Source organism: Hylobates moloch, unplaced genomic scaffold (assembly GCF_009828535.3).
Source record: "Hylobates moloch isolate HMO894 unplaced genomic scaffold, HMol_V3 SCAFFOLD_4, whole genome shotgun sequence".
In the NCBI taxonomy this organism is placed as follows: domain Eukaryota; kingdom Metazoa; phylum Chordata; class Mammalia; order Primates; family Hylobatidae; genus Hylobates; species Hylobates moloch.
Window position 1 is genome coordinate 106,916,139 of NW_026652279.1, and position 17,126 is coordinate 106,933,264.

General features: G+C 39.6%; 1 protein-coding gene across 1 annotated transcript in view; it reads left to right on the top strand.

Annotated features, from left to right (window-relative positions):
* GTF2F2 (general transcription factor IIF subunit 2) overlaps nucleotides 1–17,126 on the top strand; it is a 167,501-nt gene that overhangs the window by 85,786 nt on the left and 64,589 nt on the right. Inside the window, exon 5 of the mRNA XM_032150814.2 lies at nucleotides 2,297–2,378. Within this exon, the coding sequence (XP_032006705.1) occupies nucleotides 2,297–2,378 (82 nt within the window). The remainder of the gene's footprint in view (nucleotides 1–2,296; nucleotides 2,379–17,126) is intronic.

The window sequence follows — 17,126 nt, forward strand, 5'->3', positions numbered from 1 at the left end:
TGCCTGAGACTGGGTAGTTTATAAAGGAAAGAGGTTTAATTGACTCACGGTTCCGCATACCTGAGGAGGCCTCAGGAAACTTACCTTCATGGTGGAAAGCAAAGGGGAAGCAGGCACCAAGGTGGCAGGAGGGAGAAGTGAGAGCACAGGAAGAAGCTGCCAGTGAGAACTCATTATCACGAGAACAGCATAGGGGAAACTGCCCCATGATCCAGTCATTTCCCTCCCTTGACACATGGGGATTATAATTCGAGATGAGATTTGGCTGGGGACACAGAGCCAGACCGTATCAGTAGCTCTTTTAGTTGCAACATTAATAAACACGTGGATATGTGACTAAATTATTTGCAGGGATAGTAGTCTAGATTTATTTATTTTTATTTTATTTATTTAGTTTTTTGAGACAGAGTCTTGCTCTGTTGCCAGGCTGGAGTGCAGTGGCATTATCTTGGCTCACTGCAACCTTTGCCTCCCGGGTTCAAGCGATTCCCTTGCCTCAGCCTCCTGAGTAGCTGGGACCACAGGTGTGTGCCACTATGCCTGGCTAATTTTTTATATTTTAGTAGAGACAGGGTTTCACCATGTTGGCCAGGATGATCTTGATCTCGTCACCTCGTGATCCGCCTGCCTCGGCCTCCCAAAGTGCTGGGATTACAGCTGTGAGCCACTGTGGCCGGCCTAGATTTATTTTTTTAAAGAATTAATTGTCTTCCTTTGTTGGACTTTCCTCGTGCATTTAAGACATTTGATATATCAGATTTTCCCAAGTCTTGCTATTGTTGTGATGACTAAAGAATTTTTCTTGATAGAACTTTCAGCTTCAGCAAGAGCCAAACTTGAATATAAGCTTTTTGTTTTAAGAAAATTCAAATTTTAATTTTATTAAAGACATTAATGAGAGGAAATTATTTTTAGAATTTAAACTTTACTATAAAATAATTACGGCTTTTAAAATATTTTCTTCCTGCCATATTTTGGTATAAGGTAGTCATGGTTCTCATCATTGCTTTTTCTGCATCTTCTTGAGATTTGTTGCATATGTTGCATTAAGGGACCCTGGATACATTGATTATATACAGTGTGCTTGTAATTAGTTCATAGAGTCCCCTAGATTTTGGAGACATCCAAAGATCACTAAAAAAAGATTTTTTAGTATAAATATGTAGGCATGGTTCTATACACTTTCTGCGTTTTGATCAATTTATCTGTCTCCCCCAGTGAACTGTATGCTTCTTGAAAACAGCACTGTGTCTTAATCATCTTGATTCCACAATGCCTAGATGGGGCCTTCTGCATAGCAGACATTTTGCTAATGTTAGTGGAATGAAGTAATTCTCTCTGAAAAGATGAATCATAAATGCACTACTCATGAGCCAGGGAATTTCCTGAGTCTCTTCTTAAAACCCAGGTGAATTCTTGTGGAAATATGACTGAACCTTAACTGTTTCTAACCACAGTCATACATTTCCAGGGTATCATAAAGCTGACACCATTATGAGACATTTATATGTGTATTATATAATAAGGTAAGGTCTGTCAAGTGACCACACCACAATGCTTGGTGGCCAGTAGGCACACAATAGATGCTAGCCTTTGTTTCCTTTTTCTGATTCTCCTAGGTTTTATGTCAGAGTCACTATAAGAATTACTAAGGATAGGGGAAATTGCCTTTCTGTTTGGACAAATATTCATAGCAGTTAAAGATTCTGTTTTGACATGCCCAGATTTAGAATTCTACAGGAAAACAGAAGTCAGAGCAGCTGGCAGGCTGAACTGGTACACAGTATAATCCAGAGAGTAGACCTGCCCAGTGTCACAGTATTTTCTGGGCTGGCTGTTCTAGTCACAAGGTACTCAAGAATTTTATTCACACACACACACACACACACACACACACACACACACACACACACACAGTCTTTGATTTAGTGGTTTAGACTAGCTGTGTTTTCAGAAGTTACCTCTTTGTCAAAGACGATAGCCTTTATACTCTTTAATTTGATTTTATGCCCTTTTAAGCTACCTTATTTAGAAGGAGCTGAGTGTATAAAAGCTGTTCCTGGCAAAGGGCTGCAGCAGCCTAATAAACAAATCTGACAGGAGCCCAGTTTGTTACTAAGCCAAGAATAAGGTTTCTCTCTATTCTGACCAGTGAGATTCCTAAAACTTAACTATTTTTTCTTGATTTTTGGTATTAATTATATTTGATTGTCATATTACTGTGTTTAGTGTGTCAAAATACAGTCTTGAAAATGATAAGTATTATCTCTGAATCCTTTTTTTTTTTCCATTCAAGATAAGCTGTCATTGGAAGGAATAGTGGTACAAAGAGCTGAATGCCGACCAGCTGCCAGTGAAAACTACATGCGATTAAAAAGGTTGGTGTTTTGTAACTCCAGAATGATACCTGATATTTCCCTTTGGGGATTGAGATACGTGTGTTATATCGCCTATTGACTGCATTAAAACTGTGGTTATTGTTGAGTGTTTGCTTCAAAAGCTGTTTGGTTTTAAAAGCAAATAAGAGTTTCTTTGGCACTAAAGAAATTTCAGTATCTGGGCTGCTGTTTATTTGAGGTATTTTAGGCTACTTTGTTAATACATCCTGGAATCAAAGTTTTTAAACTACATTTTCTAGTTGTCTTTATAAATTTGGATTCTTTAAAGACATGTAATAAGATCTTTGTACTATTTTATTTTCCAGGGCTGTAATTTTTCCATAATAAATACGTATCCAAAATACTGTAACTGGGCCAGGCATGGTGGCACATGCCTGTAATCCCAGCACTTTGGGAGGCTGAGGTAGGTGGATCGTTCAAGCCCAGGAGTTTGAGACCAACCTGGGCAACATGGAGATATTCTATCTCTACAAAAAGATAGAAAAATTAGCTGGGCGTGGCTGAGGTGTGAGGATTGCTTGGGCCTGGGAAGTGAAGGCTGCAGTGAGCTGAGATCACGCCACTGCACTCCAGCCTGGGTGACCCAGTGAGACCTTGTCTCAAAAAAAAAAAAAAAAAAAAAAAAAATTGTACTGTATAAAGCAAGTGTAGTTGCCAGAATATCATCCTATTCTCTTGATCTATAGAGAAATTTTTATAAACATACACACTTTGTTAGAGAGTTTGTTTCAGGATCTTCCCCTGCCCCCTAAATTTTTATGTGGTTAACATTTTGTAATTAGTATTTAAAGATGCTGATTGTAAATTCTTCATACTCCAAATTTTATGACGCTCAAAGAGTCAGCAATTTTTTAAGCCCTGAGGAAATATATTATACCTGTTTCATAGTTTATTTTTAATGTGTTTTAGCCCCATGTGATTTAGAATTATACTTTTTTTGTTCATTCATTCAGTACTTACTATCTGCCAGGTGCTTTTTTAGGAGTGAGAGAAATAGCAGTAAACAAAGCAGACAAAAATCTCTGAGTTCGTGGACCTTCCATTGTCGCAGATTGTAGGTACACTGAATCGGTAGTGGAGAAGACACTGCTGAAGTAGTGGTAGTGGCCTGTTGGATATCAGCATTCTCATCCATATAAGAGGCCAGTTGAGCTGGATCATCTCAAAATTTTGCATCATCTTTAAAAGTTTCCTTCTTTTGTCAATTAGATTAGACTCTATCTTTTGAGAATGACATAGACTTGTTTTGTCAAATAATTCCTCTAATTTAAATGTGTCCTTGGGACAAATAAAAGAATGACAATCAAAATGAAAAATATTTATAACAGAAAATAGCTTTGGAAAACAGGCAGAAGATGTTTCTTTCATTGTTTTTAGCTTATAAAATTTATTGTATAGTAGTAAATTTTTGAAGTCTTTTTGAAAATTTATCTCTTCATATAACTACTGAAATTGAAAAATGCAAAATCTGGTTACCAAGCTGCTTACCAAGATCTTTTTCTGTGGCCCTAATTTTCTTTAAAGGGCTCTAAAGATTTCTGATGATGAGATCAGACAGGTCATCTGCTGTGTTTATAAAATGGCTGCTTTTTTCCTGCCAAAAAAGACGTGAAAATTGTTTAGCCTTTCAAGTGTGCTGAAAGATCAGCTGTTACATAGTCATGCACTATATAAGGACATTTGGTGGTCTCATAAGATTACAGTACTGTATTTTTTCTGTTCCTTTTCTGTGTTTAGATACAAAAATACTTAAAATTGTGTTATAGTTGCCTACAGTATTCATTACAGTAATGTGTAGCAGAGTATACCATCTAGGTTTGTATAAGTACACTCTATAATGTTTGCACACAGTGAAATTGCCTAACAATGTATTTCTCATGAGGTATCCCCATTGTTAAGCCATGCATGACTGTATTTTAATCTTAAGTGACTTAGAAAAAGAAACAAGTGGTTCAGGAGGATCATGTGAGTTTCATAAAGTAGGTGATGGATGACATAAGTCTTGAAGACAGCATTTTTTTGACCAAGCGGAGAAAGAGAGTGGGTAAGAACATTCAAAATAGACATGCACAAAGACATGGGAAAGACTTTAGGGACCTGTGTGTGGTTCTGTAAGTCTGGAATGGAGGAATTGTTTGAGAGAATGGCAGAAGCTCCAGCCCAGACCTCTTTCTTCAACATCAAACATACATACAAAAGCCAGGTTGAATGTCTGATAGACATTTCAAATATGTAAAAAACTGAACTCCAGATCTTTCCTGCAAAACCCCCTCTACTAGCACTTTTCTTGTCTCAGTTAATACCAACTCTGTCCTCTCATTTTTTCAGTCCAAAAACATTGGTTTTTAGTTAAACCTTGGTTTAGTCTTAGTTCTTGACTCCTCTCACACCCCACATTCAATGTGTCAGAAGAATCTTGTTGACTGTCCCTTCAAAATATTACACATCCATAGTCTGATCACCCCCATGAACTGCCATTATTTCTCACCTGGATTACTGTAGTAGCCTCCTACCAGAGTTCCTGCTTCCACCCTTGCCCCACTGTAGTCTCTTCTCAGCACAGTAGCCAGGGAAGTTCTTTTAAAATCTAAGTCAGATCATGCCATTCGTCTGTTCAAGTGTCACTTGCAGTGCTTCCTATATTACTCAGAATAAAATCTAAGTCCTTAATAATGATCTACAGGGTCCTATGTGATCATCCTACCACTGTCTACACCTTCTTGCCATCCTCATCTTTTTCTTCCCTCCCCTCCACTCATTCTGCTCCAACCACACCTGTCTCCTAACAATCCATGAGCCCTCCAGGCACACATCCACACTGCAGCCTTTGCACAGACATTCTTTTCTGCCTGGAACAGCCTTTCTCCAGATAAATGCATGTCTTGCCGCCTCACCCCTTTCATGAGGGCCACCACTTTTTCATGAGGCCTACCTTGACTACCCTACCTCTTTCTATACTTGTGTTTTCTTCATAGCACACATCACCTTCTGCTAAACTATGTAGTTTACTTATATTTATTGCCACGTTTTCCCTCCTTTAATTTAAGTTCCCATGAAAACAAAGTTTTTCTTTTTCTTTTTTGACTTTATTTTTTGTGCATGTCTATTTGGCTCACTCATTTACATACACACACTTGTCTACAATAGTTGATTCCACTTAGTAGCTAGTCAGTAAATATTTGGTGAGTGAATGAATGGCACAAGATGAGGTTTAAAATGTTAAAGAGTCTTAGATACTATGGTAAGAAATTTGGAAAGTGTGTGCTATAACTATTAAGGAGGTATGGAAAAATTTTAAGCTGGGTGGAATCTAAAGGGATTTGTATTTTAAATAGATCATTCTGGCCATAGTATAAAGATTAGAAGCTGGAAGATAAGCTTGAAGCAGATATAATAATCCAGGTTCAAAATGTCTGAATGACTAAACAAGGTGGTTCTAGTCAGAAGGGAGATGAGAGTCTCTTTTGAGGATAGCTGGAGGTAGAGCCAATAGGACTTAATGAACTTGCTTCAGACTTCTTTGGTTGTGGAATGGGAGATTCTTCTGGTTGGTGGTGGCTCTTGTGGCCTAGCTGTGAATATCCCAGTTTGGCTCCCTGCTGTCCTGTGCATTGCAAGGACAGTTTACACTGATGAGAGGAGGAGGATAGGGAAGTTTTTGTAGTCCCCATATCCATTATAATTTAATCCCGTTTGGCAGTTTACATAAAAGACTCGAAGCAGAAAATACATAAAATTGTAAGAATGGTACCAAGGTATAAATTATCAAAATAGCAAACTAATTTAAGTCATGAATTATTTTATTTACAATTACCCAACATTATCACTAAGATGAGGCTCAAAAATTTTTTTCTGTTTTTTTTAAAACTGTGAACAACATGGGTTTGAAATTATTTTTAAATATTTGCTTATTTATTTATTTATTTTTAGAGACAGGATCTCACTATGTTGCCCAGGCTGATCTCAAACTCCTAGGCTCAAGTGATGCTCCTACCTCAGCCTCCCAAAGTGCTGGGATTATAGGCATGAGCTACCACCATACCTGGCCAAGCTCAAAAAAAAAAATTTTTTTTTTTTTTTTTTTGAGAGACAAAGTTTTGCTCTCGTCGCCCAGGCTAGAGTGCAATGATGCAATCTCAGCTCACCGCAGCCTCCGCCTCCCGGGTTCAAGTGATGCTCCTGCCTCAGCCTCCCAAGTAGCTGGTATTCCAGGCATGTGCCACCATGCCCGGCTAATTTTGTATTTTTAGGAGAGATGGGTTTCTCCGTGTTGATTAGGCTGGTCTTGAACTCCTGACCTCAGGTGATCTGCCCACCTCGGCCTCCCAAAGTGCTAGGATTACAGGCGTAAGCCACCATGCCCAGCCCACGCTCAAAATGTTAAAGAATCATAAGATACTATTCTTATTCCAGATAGTTTAGTCTTTGAACCTGAAGAAACACACACACACACACACCACACAGCCCCACATGTGCGCACGCACACACACAGTTACCCTACTACCCAAAGGATCTGTTTACAGACAATGTCGTGGAGGAAAGGAATAGCAATGTGGTAGTGTTATTGAATGTAGTATGGAAAGACAGTTTTCAGATGTAGGTAACATTAAAGTAGAAGTGTTTGAGAACAGAATTGGTAAGTCTGAGATATTCTATACCTAGATTTTTCATAAACATGCTCACAATTTTTCAGGGCCTCCTTCTGACTGCATAGTTTTTAGTCATATTCAAGTTTTTTGATGATCTGGCTCTTGTCTTGTCTTCGTTTTCAGCTATTCTCTTTTACATAGACATTATATAGTTATAGCACCCTACAAGTTCTTATCCCACATATGCTTGGCACTTTCCCATCTTATGCCTTTGCTACTTAAATGCTGCATCTTCTACCTAGGATTGATTGATTGATTGATTTTTTTCTCTCTCTTTCTTTCTTTTCTCTTTCTTTCTCTTTCTCTGTTTCCCTCTTTCTTTTTCTTTCTCTCTTTCTCTCTTTCTTTCTTTCTTTCTTTTTTTTGAGACAAGTCTTGCTTGCTCTGTTTCCCAGGCTTAAGTGCAGTGGAACAATCTCCGCTCACTCCAGCCTCTGCCTCCCAGGTTCAAGCGATTCTCCTGCCTCAGCCTCCCAAGTAGCTGGGACTACAGGCATCCTCTAGCACGCCTGGCTAATTTTTGTAGTTTCTTTTTGTTGTTGTTGAGACAGGGGCTCACTCTATTGCCCAGGCTGGAGTGCAGTGGTGCGATCTTGGCTCACTACAACCTCTGCCTCCCACCTCCAAGCGATTCTCCCATCTCAGCCTCCCGGGAGCTGGAAGTACAGGCATGTGCCACCACTCCTGGCTAATTTTTGTGTTTTTAGTAGAGACAGGGTTTCACCTTTTTGGCCAGGCTGGTCTCTAACTCCTGGCCTCAAGTGATCCATCCACCTCAGCCTCCCAATGTGCTGGGGTTACAGGCGTGAGCCACTGTGCCCAGCTAATTTTATTTATTTATTTATTTTTTTGAGACAGAGTCTCGCTTTGTCACCCAGGCTGGAGTGCAGTGGCGCAATCTCGGCTCACTGCAAGCTCCGCCTCCCGGGTTCACGCCATTCTCCTGCCTCAGCCTCTCCGAGTAGAGTAGCTGGGACTACAGGCGCCCGCCACCACGCCCGGCTAATTTTTTTTGTATTTTTAGTAGAGACAGGGTTTCACCGTGGTCTCGATCTCCTGACCTCGTGATCCGCCCGCCTTGGCCTCCCAAAGTGCTGGGATTACAAGCGTGAGCCACTGCCCCCAGCCTCTTTATTTATTTTTATTTATTTATTTTTGAGACAGAGTCTCGCTCTGTTGCCCAGGCTGGAGTGCAGTGGCGCCGTCTTGGCTCACTGCAAGCTCTGCCTCCCGGATTCACACCATTCTTCTGCCTTAGCCTCCCGAGTAGCTGAGACTACAGACGCCCGCCACCACACCCGGCTAATTTTTTGTGTTTTTAGTAGAGATGGGGTTTCACTGTGTTAGCCAGGATGGTCTCAATCTCCTGACCTTGTGATCCGCCCACTTCGGCCCCTCAAAGTGCTGGGATTACAGGTATGAGCCACGAGGCCCCAGCCTCTACCTAGGATTTCTTATCTACCTCCTACCGAGATCTTTCTGAGCCTTTAAAACCAACCCAGCATCACTTACTCAGCAAAACCTCCTTATAGTTTCTATTCCCCACCCCATTTAGGATCTTCCATTCCTCTTTTCTGCATTCCCACATATTTAAATGTTTATTCTTCTTTAATGTTTTGGGAATTCATAGTTGTGTCCTCCACAACATTATGAACTTCATGAGAGCAGAGACTATGAGTTTTATTTTTCTTTCTTCTTTCCCTCTTATTCTCCCTGTCTCCTTTCCTTCCTTCCTTTTTTTTTGTATAAATATCCAAAAGTATTTATTGGATTGAAATAGAAATGGCAAAGGTAGGTACAGAAATATGGGAATCATCAGCATTCAGCTTCTTTATTAATAATTTTTTTATTTGGACTTACTTGAAACCTAGACTTTATTTTTCAGTTTTGTATATATGCATTTTTTTTTTTTTTTTTGAGACGGAGTCTCGCTCTGTCGCCCAGGCTGGAGTGCAGTGGTGCAATCTCGGCTCACTGCAAGCTCCGCCTCCCGGGTTCACGCCATTCTCCTGCCTCAGCCTCTCTGAGTAGCTGGGACTACAGGCGCCCGCCACCACGCCTGGCTAATTTTTTTGTATTTTTAGTAGAGACGGGGTTTCACCGTGGTCTCTCGATCTCCTGACCTCGTGATCCGTCCACCTTGGCCTCCCAAACTGCTGGGATTACAAGCGTGAGCCACCGCGCCCGGCCTATATATGCATATTTCTGTGCACATGTCCCTTGCTTTGAGAAGGAGAAAGTGATTTCAAAATAAATATAAAAACATTTCATCAACAATAAATCTGTTTTTCAAAATATAAAGAAATGAATCTTCTATTTATAGAGGACTAGAAGAGAAAGCCTTTTCATCAAAAAAGACCTATTCTTAAGTCAATGAATCGCTTTTCTTTAATCAGTGAGTTTTTACTGTATTATATTTTAGTAACTAGCAGCTGAACTACATTCTTGGAAACATAAATGACTATCACAAAGTGTATTTAACATTTATAAATAATGATCTTTAAGAATGATTAGTCTTATTTTAGCAGGAATTTAATTTTAGTAATTCTTACAGCTCTCTGCTGTTAAATTTTGGCTGATAAATTAGCCAGATGTTATGAGAATTATAACCATATTCATCACTTGTAAGTTAGTAAGATTCTGTCATTCATTTAGATAAAGGTGGAAATTAAATACGTACTTACATACTAGTAAATACATACACTAACCCCAAGAAATATGTAAACCCTTCAATCGATGAAATTCAGGCCAAGAAAGAAATGATTTCTTTCATCAAATCCCCTCACATAATAAAAAATCTTCCAAAACTCCAGTTAGCCACCAAGAAAATCTAAAACTAACTAAATAAAAACCTAATGATTTTGTTTGCTAGTCTTAAAATTGTAACAGCCTAACTTTTCATATTGAGAAGAAAAAAGTGTTCTACTACTTCCCTTACTTTTTCTTTATCTGACATTAGTTTGGATTAATCTGAATATTAGGAGAAAAATTATTTTGAATTGGTAAATATAAATATACTTAATATCACATCATGTCTGATGTATTAAACTGATTTAATTTCGATTATTTTAAGTGTAATTTTTATTTCAGCCTCTTGAGCTTTTCCCTAGTCTTTGAATGGTGGCTTATGTGCCCACTCTGTAATTCATATTGTACTTTGTTAAGTATAAAGGAACATAAATATAAGGCAATCATCCTAACATATTTTCTTATAGGAAAATCATAGAAATATGAAATTATATGGCTTTTTGACTTCTGTATGTTTATGTCACTAACTCATCTGAAAATACTTGTCTTAAAAGTTTTTATTTTTATTCCAGTGTTTGTGGGTTTTTTTCAAAAACCTAACAAAACCTTTCTCTTATAGGAACACCGGTTCCCGTATGATTATAAAACATTCAAATACTAGCTCAACTATTGAATGGGATACAGGTTGAATATCTTAAGTCCAAAAATCTGAAATCATTTCAAAATCCAAAACTACTTGAGCACTGACATGATGTTCAGAGGAAGTGCTTTGAGAAGTGCTCATTTCAGATTTCAAATGTTAAGGATGCTAAGTTTAATGCAAATATCCCCAAATCAGAAACATTGCTGTTCCAAGAAATATAAGCTGAATTATAAATAGGATGGTCATATAATTTATCATTCCAAACAGGCTACTTTTGAGAATGAAAGCAGGCACTAACCAGGGAGGATACTACACTGAGACAACAGTTCCAGATGAACTGGGACATATGGTCATTCCCTATATAAGTAGCTCAGGTACATAAAAATACTAACCTAAAACAAGAAATAAAAGATAGGAGTCAAATAGTGAAAGTGCTGCCAGTTAGAAAATTCATACTAGAAATTCTAGATTAAAGCAAACCACTCTGGGTGAATTTTTTTTTTTTAATTTTTTTGTTTTTTTGTTTGTCTTTTTTTTTTTTTTAAATGGAGTTTTGCTCTTGTCACCCAGGCTGGAGTGCAATGGCACGATCTTGGCTCACTGTAACCTCTGCCTCCCAGGTTTAAGCAATTCTCCTGCTTCAGCCTCCTAAGTAGCTGGGATTACAGGCGACTGCCACTATGCCTAGCTAATGTTTGTATTTTTAGAGATAGGGTTTTGCCATGTTGGCCAGGCTGGTCTCAAACTCCTGACCTCAGGTGATCCACCCAACTCAGCCTCCCAAAGTGTTGGGATTACAGGCGTGAGACATCACACCTAGCTGTTTTCTTTTCTTTTTTTTTTTTTAATTAAACACCCAGCTGTTTTGTTTTCTTTTTTTTAATAAAAAAAGTTAAAGTTCAGGGAACAAGAAGTTCTTCTGAAGAACTAAACCAATTAAAGAAGGCAACTGTCTCTGCCATAAGTCCGTCCTTGTTCTCACATTCTTTCCGCTTGAAATACTTTTTCTTTCTTTTTTTTTTTCTTTTTTTTTTTCAATTGAGACAGGGTCTTTGTCACCCAGGCAGGAGCGCATGATAAAATCACAGCTCACTGCGGCCTTGATCTCCCAGGTTCAAGTGATCCTTCCACCTCAGCCTCCCAAGTAGCTGAGGCTGCAGGCACTCACCACCACGCCCAGCTAATTCTTGTATTTTTTGTAGAGCCAGAGTTTCGCTATATTGCCGAAGCTGGTCTGGAATTCCTGAGCTCAAGGGATCCGCCCACCCATGGCCTCCCAAAGTGCTGGGATTGCAGGTGTGAGGCACCATGCTTGGTCGAAATGCTCCTTTTTAATTACCTATTTTAAAGTGAAGGATTGTGTTGAAGAAGCTGGATGTCTCCATTAAAATGCACTAATTTATAATGTAAAACATTTTATAAATGGTTGTAATAAAAGTATAAAAATACCTTTGGGATAAAACTATAACAGAAAACTAGGCAAGGTGTTTTACCCAGAATTTTTTAAAAGACTAAAACTGAGCCGGGCGTGATGGCTCATGCCAGTAATCCCAGGACCTTGGGAGGCTGAGGCAGGTGGATCACCTAAGGTCAGGAGTTTGTGACCAGCCTGGCCAACATGGTGAAACCCGTCCCTACTAAAAATACAGTGAAATTAGCCAGACGTAGTGGCAGGTGCCTGTAATCCCAACTACTCGGGAGGCTGAGGCACGAGAATCACTAGAGCCCAGGAGGCAGAGGTTGCAGTGAGCTATCGCACCACTGCGCTCCAACTTGGGTGACAGAGCGGGACTCTGTCTCAAAAAAAAAAAAAAAAAAAAAAAAAAAGACTAAAACTGTTTGTTTCAAGAAAGACTCCTTAGGGAGACTCAGTGGTAGAGATCACCCTCTTTCCTCTGAAGAGCCATAGCAGCTGTCTCTTTCACAGCCTTGAGCTGTAGACTGCCCCTGAAGATTTACTATTGTGATGAGACAAGGACTTCCAAATGGTTGTAAAAGCTCTTGGGAATATGTATAAAGAATGAGGCCTGGTGCAGTGGCTCACACTTGTAATCCCAGCACTTTGGGAGGCCGAGGCTTGAGCCCAGGAGTTTGAGACCAGCTTGGGCAACATGGAGAAACCCCATCCCTACAACAACAAAAATTAGCCAAGCATGGTGGTGCACGCTGAGGTGGGAGGATGGCTTGAGCCTGGAGGTCAAGGCTGCAGTAAGCTGAGGTTGCACCACTGCACTCCTGCCTGGGCAACAGAGCGAGACCCTGTCTCAAGAGGAAAAAAAAGAAAGCACTGGAATAATTTTAAAAACTCAAAGGTTATACATATATTTGTATATTTCCTTCTTGTGATCTCTGATATTTTCACTTTAAGATGGGGGAGCGGAGGAGTTTTTTCAGTAGTTAAGTGTTGTCTCACCCTGAACATCTCTTGTTTTCTTTGGAATTCCCCATCTCTTCTGCCTGCTCTCTTGTGTTCCGTGGTTAGTGACTCTCCTGACATACCCAAATGTGTGATTTTTAATATGTGGGGCTGTAAGTCTTTTTTAATCAAAGTCTTGTGTTTGTTTTTTTTTTTTTTTTTTTTGTTTTTGAGATAGAGTCTTGCTCTGTCACCCAGGCTGGAGTGCAGCTGTGTGATCTCAGCCCACCGCAACCTCTGTGCCCCTGGGTTCAAGCAGTTCTCCTGCCTCAGCCTCCAGAGTAGCTGGGATTATAAGCACGCGCCACCACACCTGGCTAATTTTTTGCATTTTTAGTGGAGACAGGATTGCTCCAAGTTGGCCAGGCTGCTCTCGAACTCCTGACATCAAGTGATCCCCCGCCCCGCCCGCCGCTTCAGCCTCCCCAAGTGCTGGGATTATAGGCATGAACCACTGTGCCGGCCCAAAGTTTGTTTTTGTTTTTAAGGCTATAGAACAGGAAGTTCCTTGTGGGGGTCTGACCTCATCTTATTCTGCTGCCATTTTAACTCAGGTGTGCACCATATCAAAGCCAGCCATTTTCACTCTTCCCCAAGTGCATCAAGTGCTTTCATGTCCCTAAGTATCTGCAGTGCTCTTGGTTGCTTTAAGATTCAGCTCAAATGGGCTGGGCGCAGTGGCTCACACCTGTAATCCCAGCACTTTGGGAGGCCGAGGCAGGTGAATCATGAGGTCAGGAGTTCAAGACCAGCCTGGCCAAGAGAGTGAAACCCCGTCTCTACTAAAAATAGAAAAATTAGCTGGGCATGGTGGTGGCCACCTGTAATCCCAGCTACTCAGGAGGCTGAGGCAGAGAATTGCTTGAACCTGAGAGGCGGAGGTTACAGTGAGCCAAGATCACGCCACCGCACTCCAGCCTAGGTGACAGAGCGAGACTCCATCTCAAAAAAAAAAAAAAAAGGATTCAGCTCAAATGGGAAATCTCCCTGACCGTTTCTCTTCACCCAGAATAAGTACCATGTCCACCAAACTCCTGCTACACTTTTTAAAATAAACCATTAATCACATTTTGCTTTTTATTTTACTTTTATTACTTTTGTTTCTGTCTGTGCTAGATTGTGAGCCCCTTGAGGTCAGGGACTGTATCTTGTTCATCTTCATTCTAACAACTTTATGTTCAGTTAACACTAGTAGAGCAACAAAAGATGAGCATTTTAAAGTTAAGGATTTATAGTTATACCTTGGTTAATGAATCTCCAGAATTGATACTCTTTTTTAGCTATGTTTAAAATTCAAATTATAAGTCCTGAGAAGCAGTATTGGCGTGTGGTGGTGTTTCTACAAAGCCTTACAGCTTTGCAGGATAAAAATACCTCAGCACACAGTTTCTCTTTGTTCACTCACAGTTGAAAATCAACAGGGTTAACCTTAGGCGAAACTATGAAGTATGGAAAGTTTGTCTTTATTATTCAGGCATCTCCTGTTTTCACTTTTTCCCCTTAGCAATGTCTGTCTGTAGGTGTCTACTTTTTATCTTGTTCTGATCTTTTCTAGCCTGTCAATTCTGGATATATTTTAAGAATGAATGGGCATAAGTCAAACTGGGTATTTGGTTTTAAACCTTTTATTACTAAGTGTGAAATAAAAGCCATTAGATTACCTGTTCAAGTAATTTGAGTAGGCAGATTTTTTTCTCCCTATGGGAAAGAAAGAGAACTCACTGAAATTAAACCATTTATAGATTGGCCCCAAACACAAAATTAAGGAATCGTTTTAGTTTGCTGGAGGATTTGTCACCAGGACAACCATCTCTGCTTTGTGGGCCAAATGGGCAGATCTGACCTAGCTGCATTTGTTAGAGATCTGTTCTGAGGATTTAAAATGGGTGCTGAAGGTGACCCACAGAAGTGACCAAATTCCCTTAGGCAGGAGCAGGATGGTCACTGACTAGTCCATATGGCATCTTTGTACATATTAGGAAAAGGTGCTCCTTCCTCAAGTGTTTTTATTTTTATCTGTCAGAAAATTGTGGTAATTTACAGATTTTGTTAAACAAGAAATTACTGCCATCTGTCAGAAAATTGACACGATAATTGCCATCTCTCATGTGAATGTGCCCCTTTAACACAGCATCATTGTGCACTATAAAACAGGCTGATGTAGGAAGGGGCTGCACCCTCCAGTTTGCTGCAGGCCAATGTGTCCTATTTTCTTACCAGTTTACTTAAAATTTAAGTAATTTCAAATAAACTTGCCTGTCCTTGCAGGCACTGGAATTTTCAATTCTTGGTCTTTGATTTTTCTGAAACATTTGGAAATGCAGGAAAGATACCACATGTTCTTTGTTCAAGAAAAAGGGTCTCATTTAGGGAATTGAATTGATGGGGTGCCGAATGGTCTGGGATTGTTAAATGCTGTTAATCAAGTCTTTAGCTTACTATTAGGAAGAACTAATTTAGACTTTGGGATGATCAGGATTTAAATATTCCTAATAGTTTGTCACTGACAGTACAGGAACACCTGACTCCTAAGTGTGTTACATTCTATCTGTCTTGCTTGAGACTGTAATGCAGTTGCCATGGGATGTATTGTAAAGAAAACTTGAATTATTTAAGGAATCTTTGAGTTTATTAGTAGAGAAAGAGAAGATTTTTTTTTTTTTTTAAAAAAAAAAAAAGGCTGCTTAAAGGAAATGACTTTCAGCTAGAATGGTTCAGCCTGCATAGTGGGTCCCTCACTTTTATGTGGCTTCATATTATATGAATTAGAAGTTCTTTTTCGTGACTATCCTTTAAAAAAATAAATCTCATTTCTTTTCTCACAAAAAAGAAAATTGAATCACAGACAAGTTGTGATTTGCCCAAGGTCATGATTTGTAAATGGCAAAGCTGGAATTTGAACCCACATCTGATTGATTCCAAAGGAATCACATGACAAGGTACCTCTTTCAGCTTTCCGTTTCAAAAGGTTGCCTGGCTTATTCGTAGGAAAAGAGAAGGGAGCAACTGGTACTCTCTCTCTCCTCCCTCTTACTGAATGACCTTCAAAGCCCCACAACTTAAACCAACATTGTTAGTACCATGGTTCTGTTACATTATAAAATAAATACCAGATTCATATAAGATGTAAAACGGTCTCATTCTTTTTTAGTTTGGAATTTTTATCTAATTTCTGATTTTTTAATTTAAAAGCGAACTTCGATAGCATGATTGAATTGAATTGCAAAGCTCCATATTTCTGCAGGAGAGGTGGGACATTAAATGATTTTACGAGTCTGTGAAGTTTAATTTTCTGAAGTTTATGTGAAATCTCTAATGCTGTGGGTAGTTTTAATGAACTAGTAGTTGTGCTGTTTTGAAGATCTACTAATCTGTAATGTACCCCAGATATTTCTGTTGTCATATATTGTACACTTTTGTTTTTATGACTTGAAAGCCTCAAAATGTCTAAAACCTTTTTCTTTTAATGTGTTATATATTTGAGGAAATCCCAAAGGAAGGAATTAATAATGTTCAGGCAGAAACTTTTCAAACTGAAAAATAGTACATGTCAGAAAAACGGGAAAGGATGACATATATGGGCGTAGTGAGGTTACATAAAACAAAATATGCCAATGAATGGTATTCCCAGTAGAACGCGGCTCCATTAGGGCAAAGACCTTTTTTGTCTGATTCATTTATGGGTGTGTGTCTCATGAATAGAAGAGTACCTGGCACCTAGTAGGTGCGTGATAAATACTTGTTAAGTAAAGAAAGGAATGAAAAGTGTGTGATTTGGCTTTATGCATTTGTGTCCTACAGGCTGCCCAGGGTTTGATCACAATGAGTCTTTTTTTTTTTTTTTGAGACAGAGTCTCGCTCTGTCCCCCAGGCTGGAGTGCAATGGCGGGATCTCTGCTCACTGCAAGCTCCGCCGCCTGGGTTCACGCCATTCTCCTGCCTCAGCCTCCCAAGTAGCTGGGACTACAGGTGCCCGCCACAACGCCCTGCTAATTTTTTTTGTATATTTAGTAGAGACGGGGTTTCACCGTGTTAGCCAGGATGGTCTCGATCTCCTGACCTGGTGATCCACCCACCTCGGCCTCCCAAAGTGCTAGGATTAGAGGCTTGAGCCACCGTGACCGGCCGAGTCATTCTTTTTTAAGCTATTGCATGCCAAGTTGATTTATCTGCTTTTGTTACTTCTCTATATTTCATAGCTTCAAAGTGCCACTTATTACTCATTTGTTTAACAGATGTTTACTGAGCATCTAGGGTATACTAAGCAATGT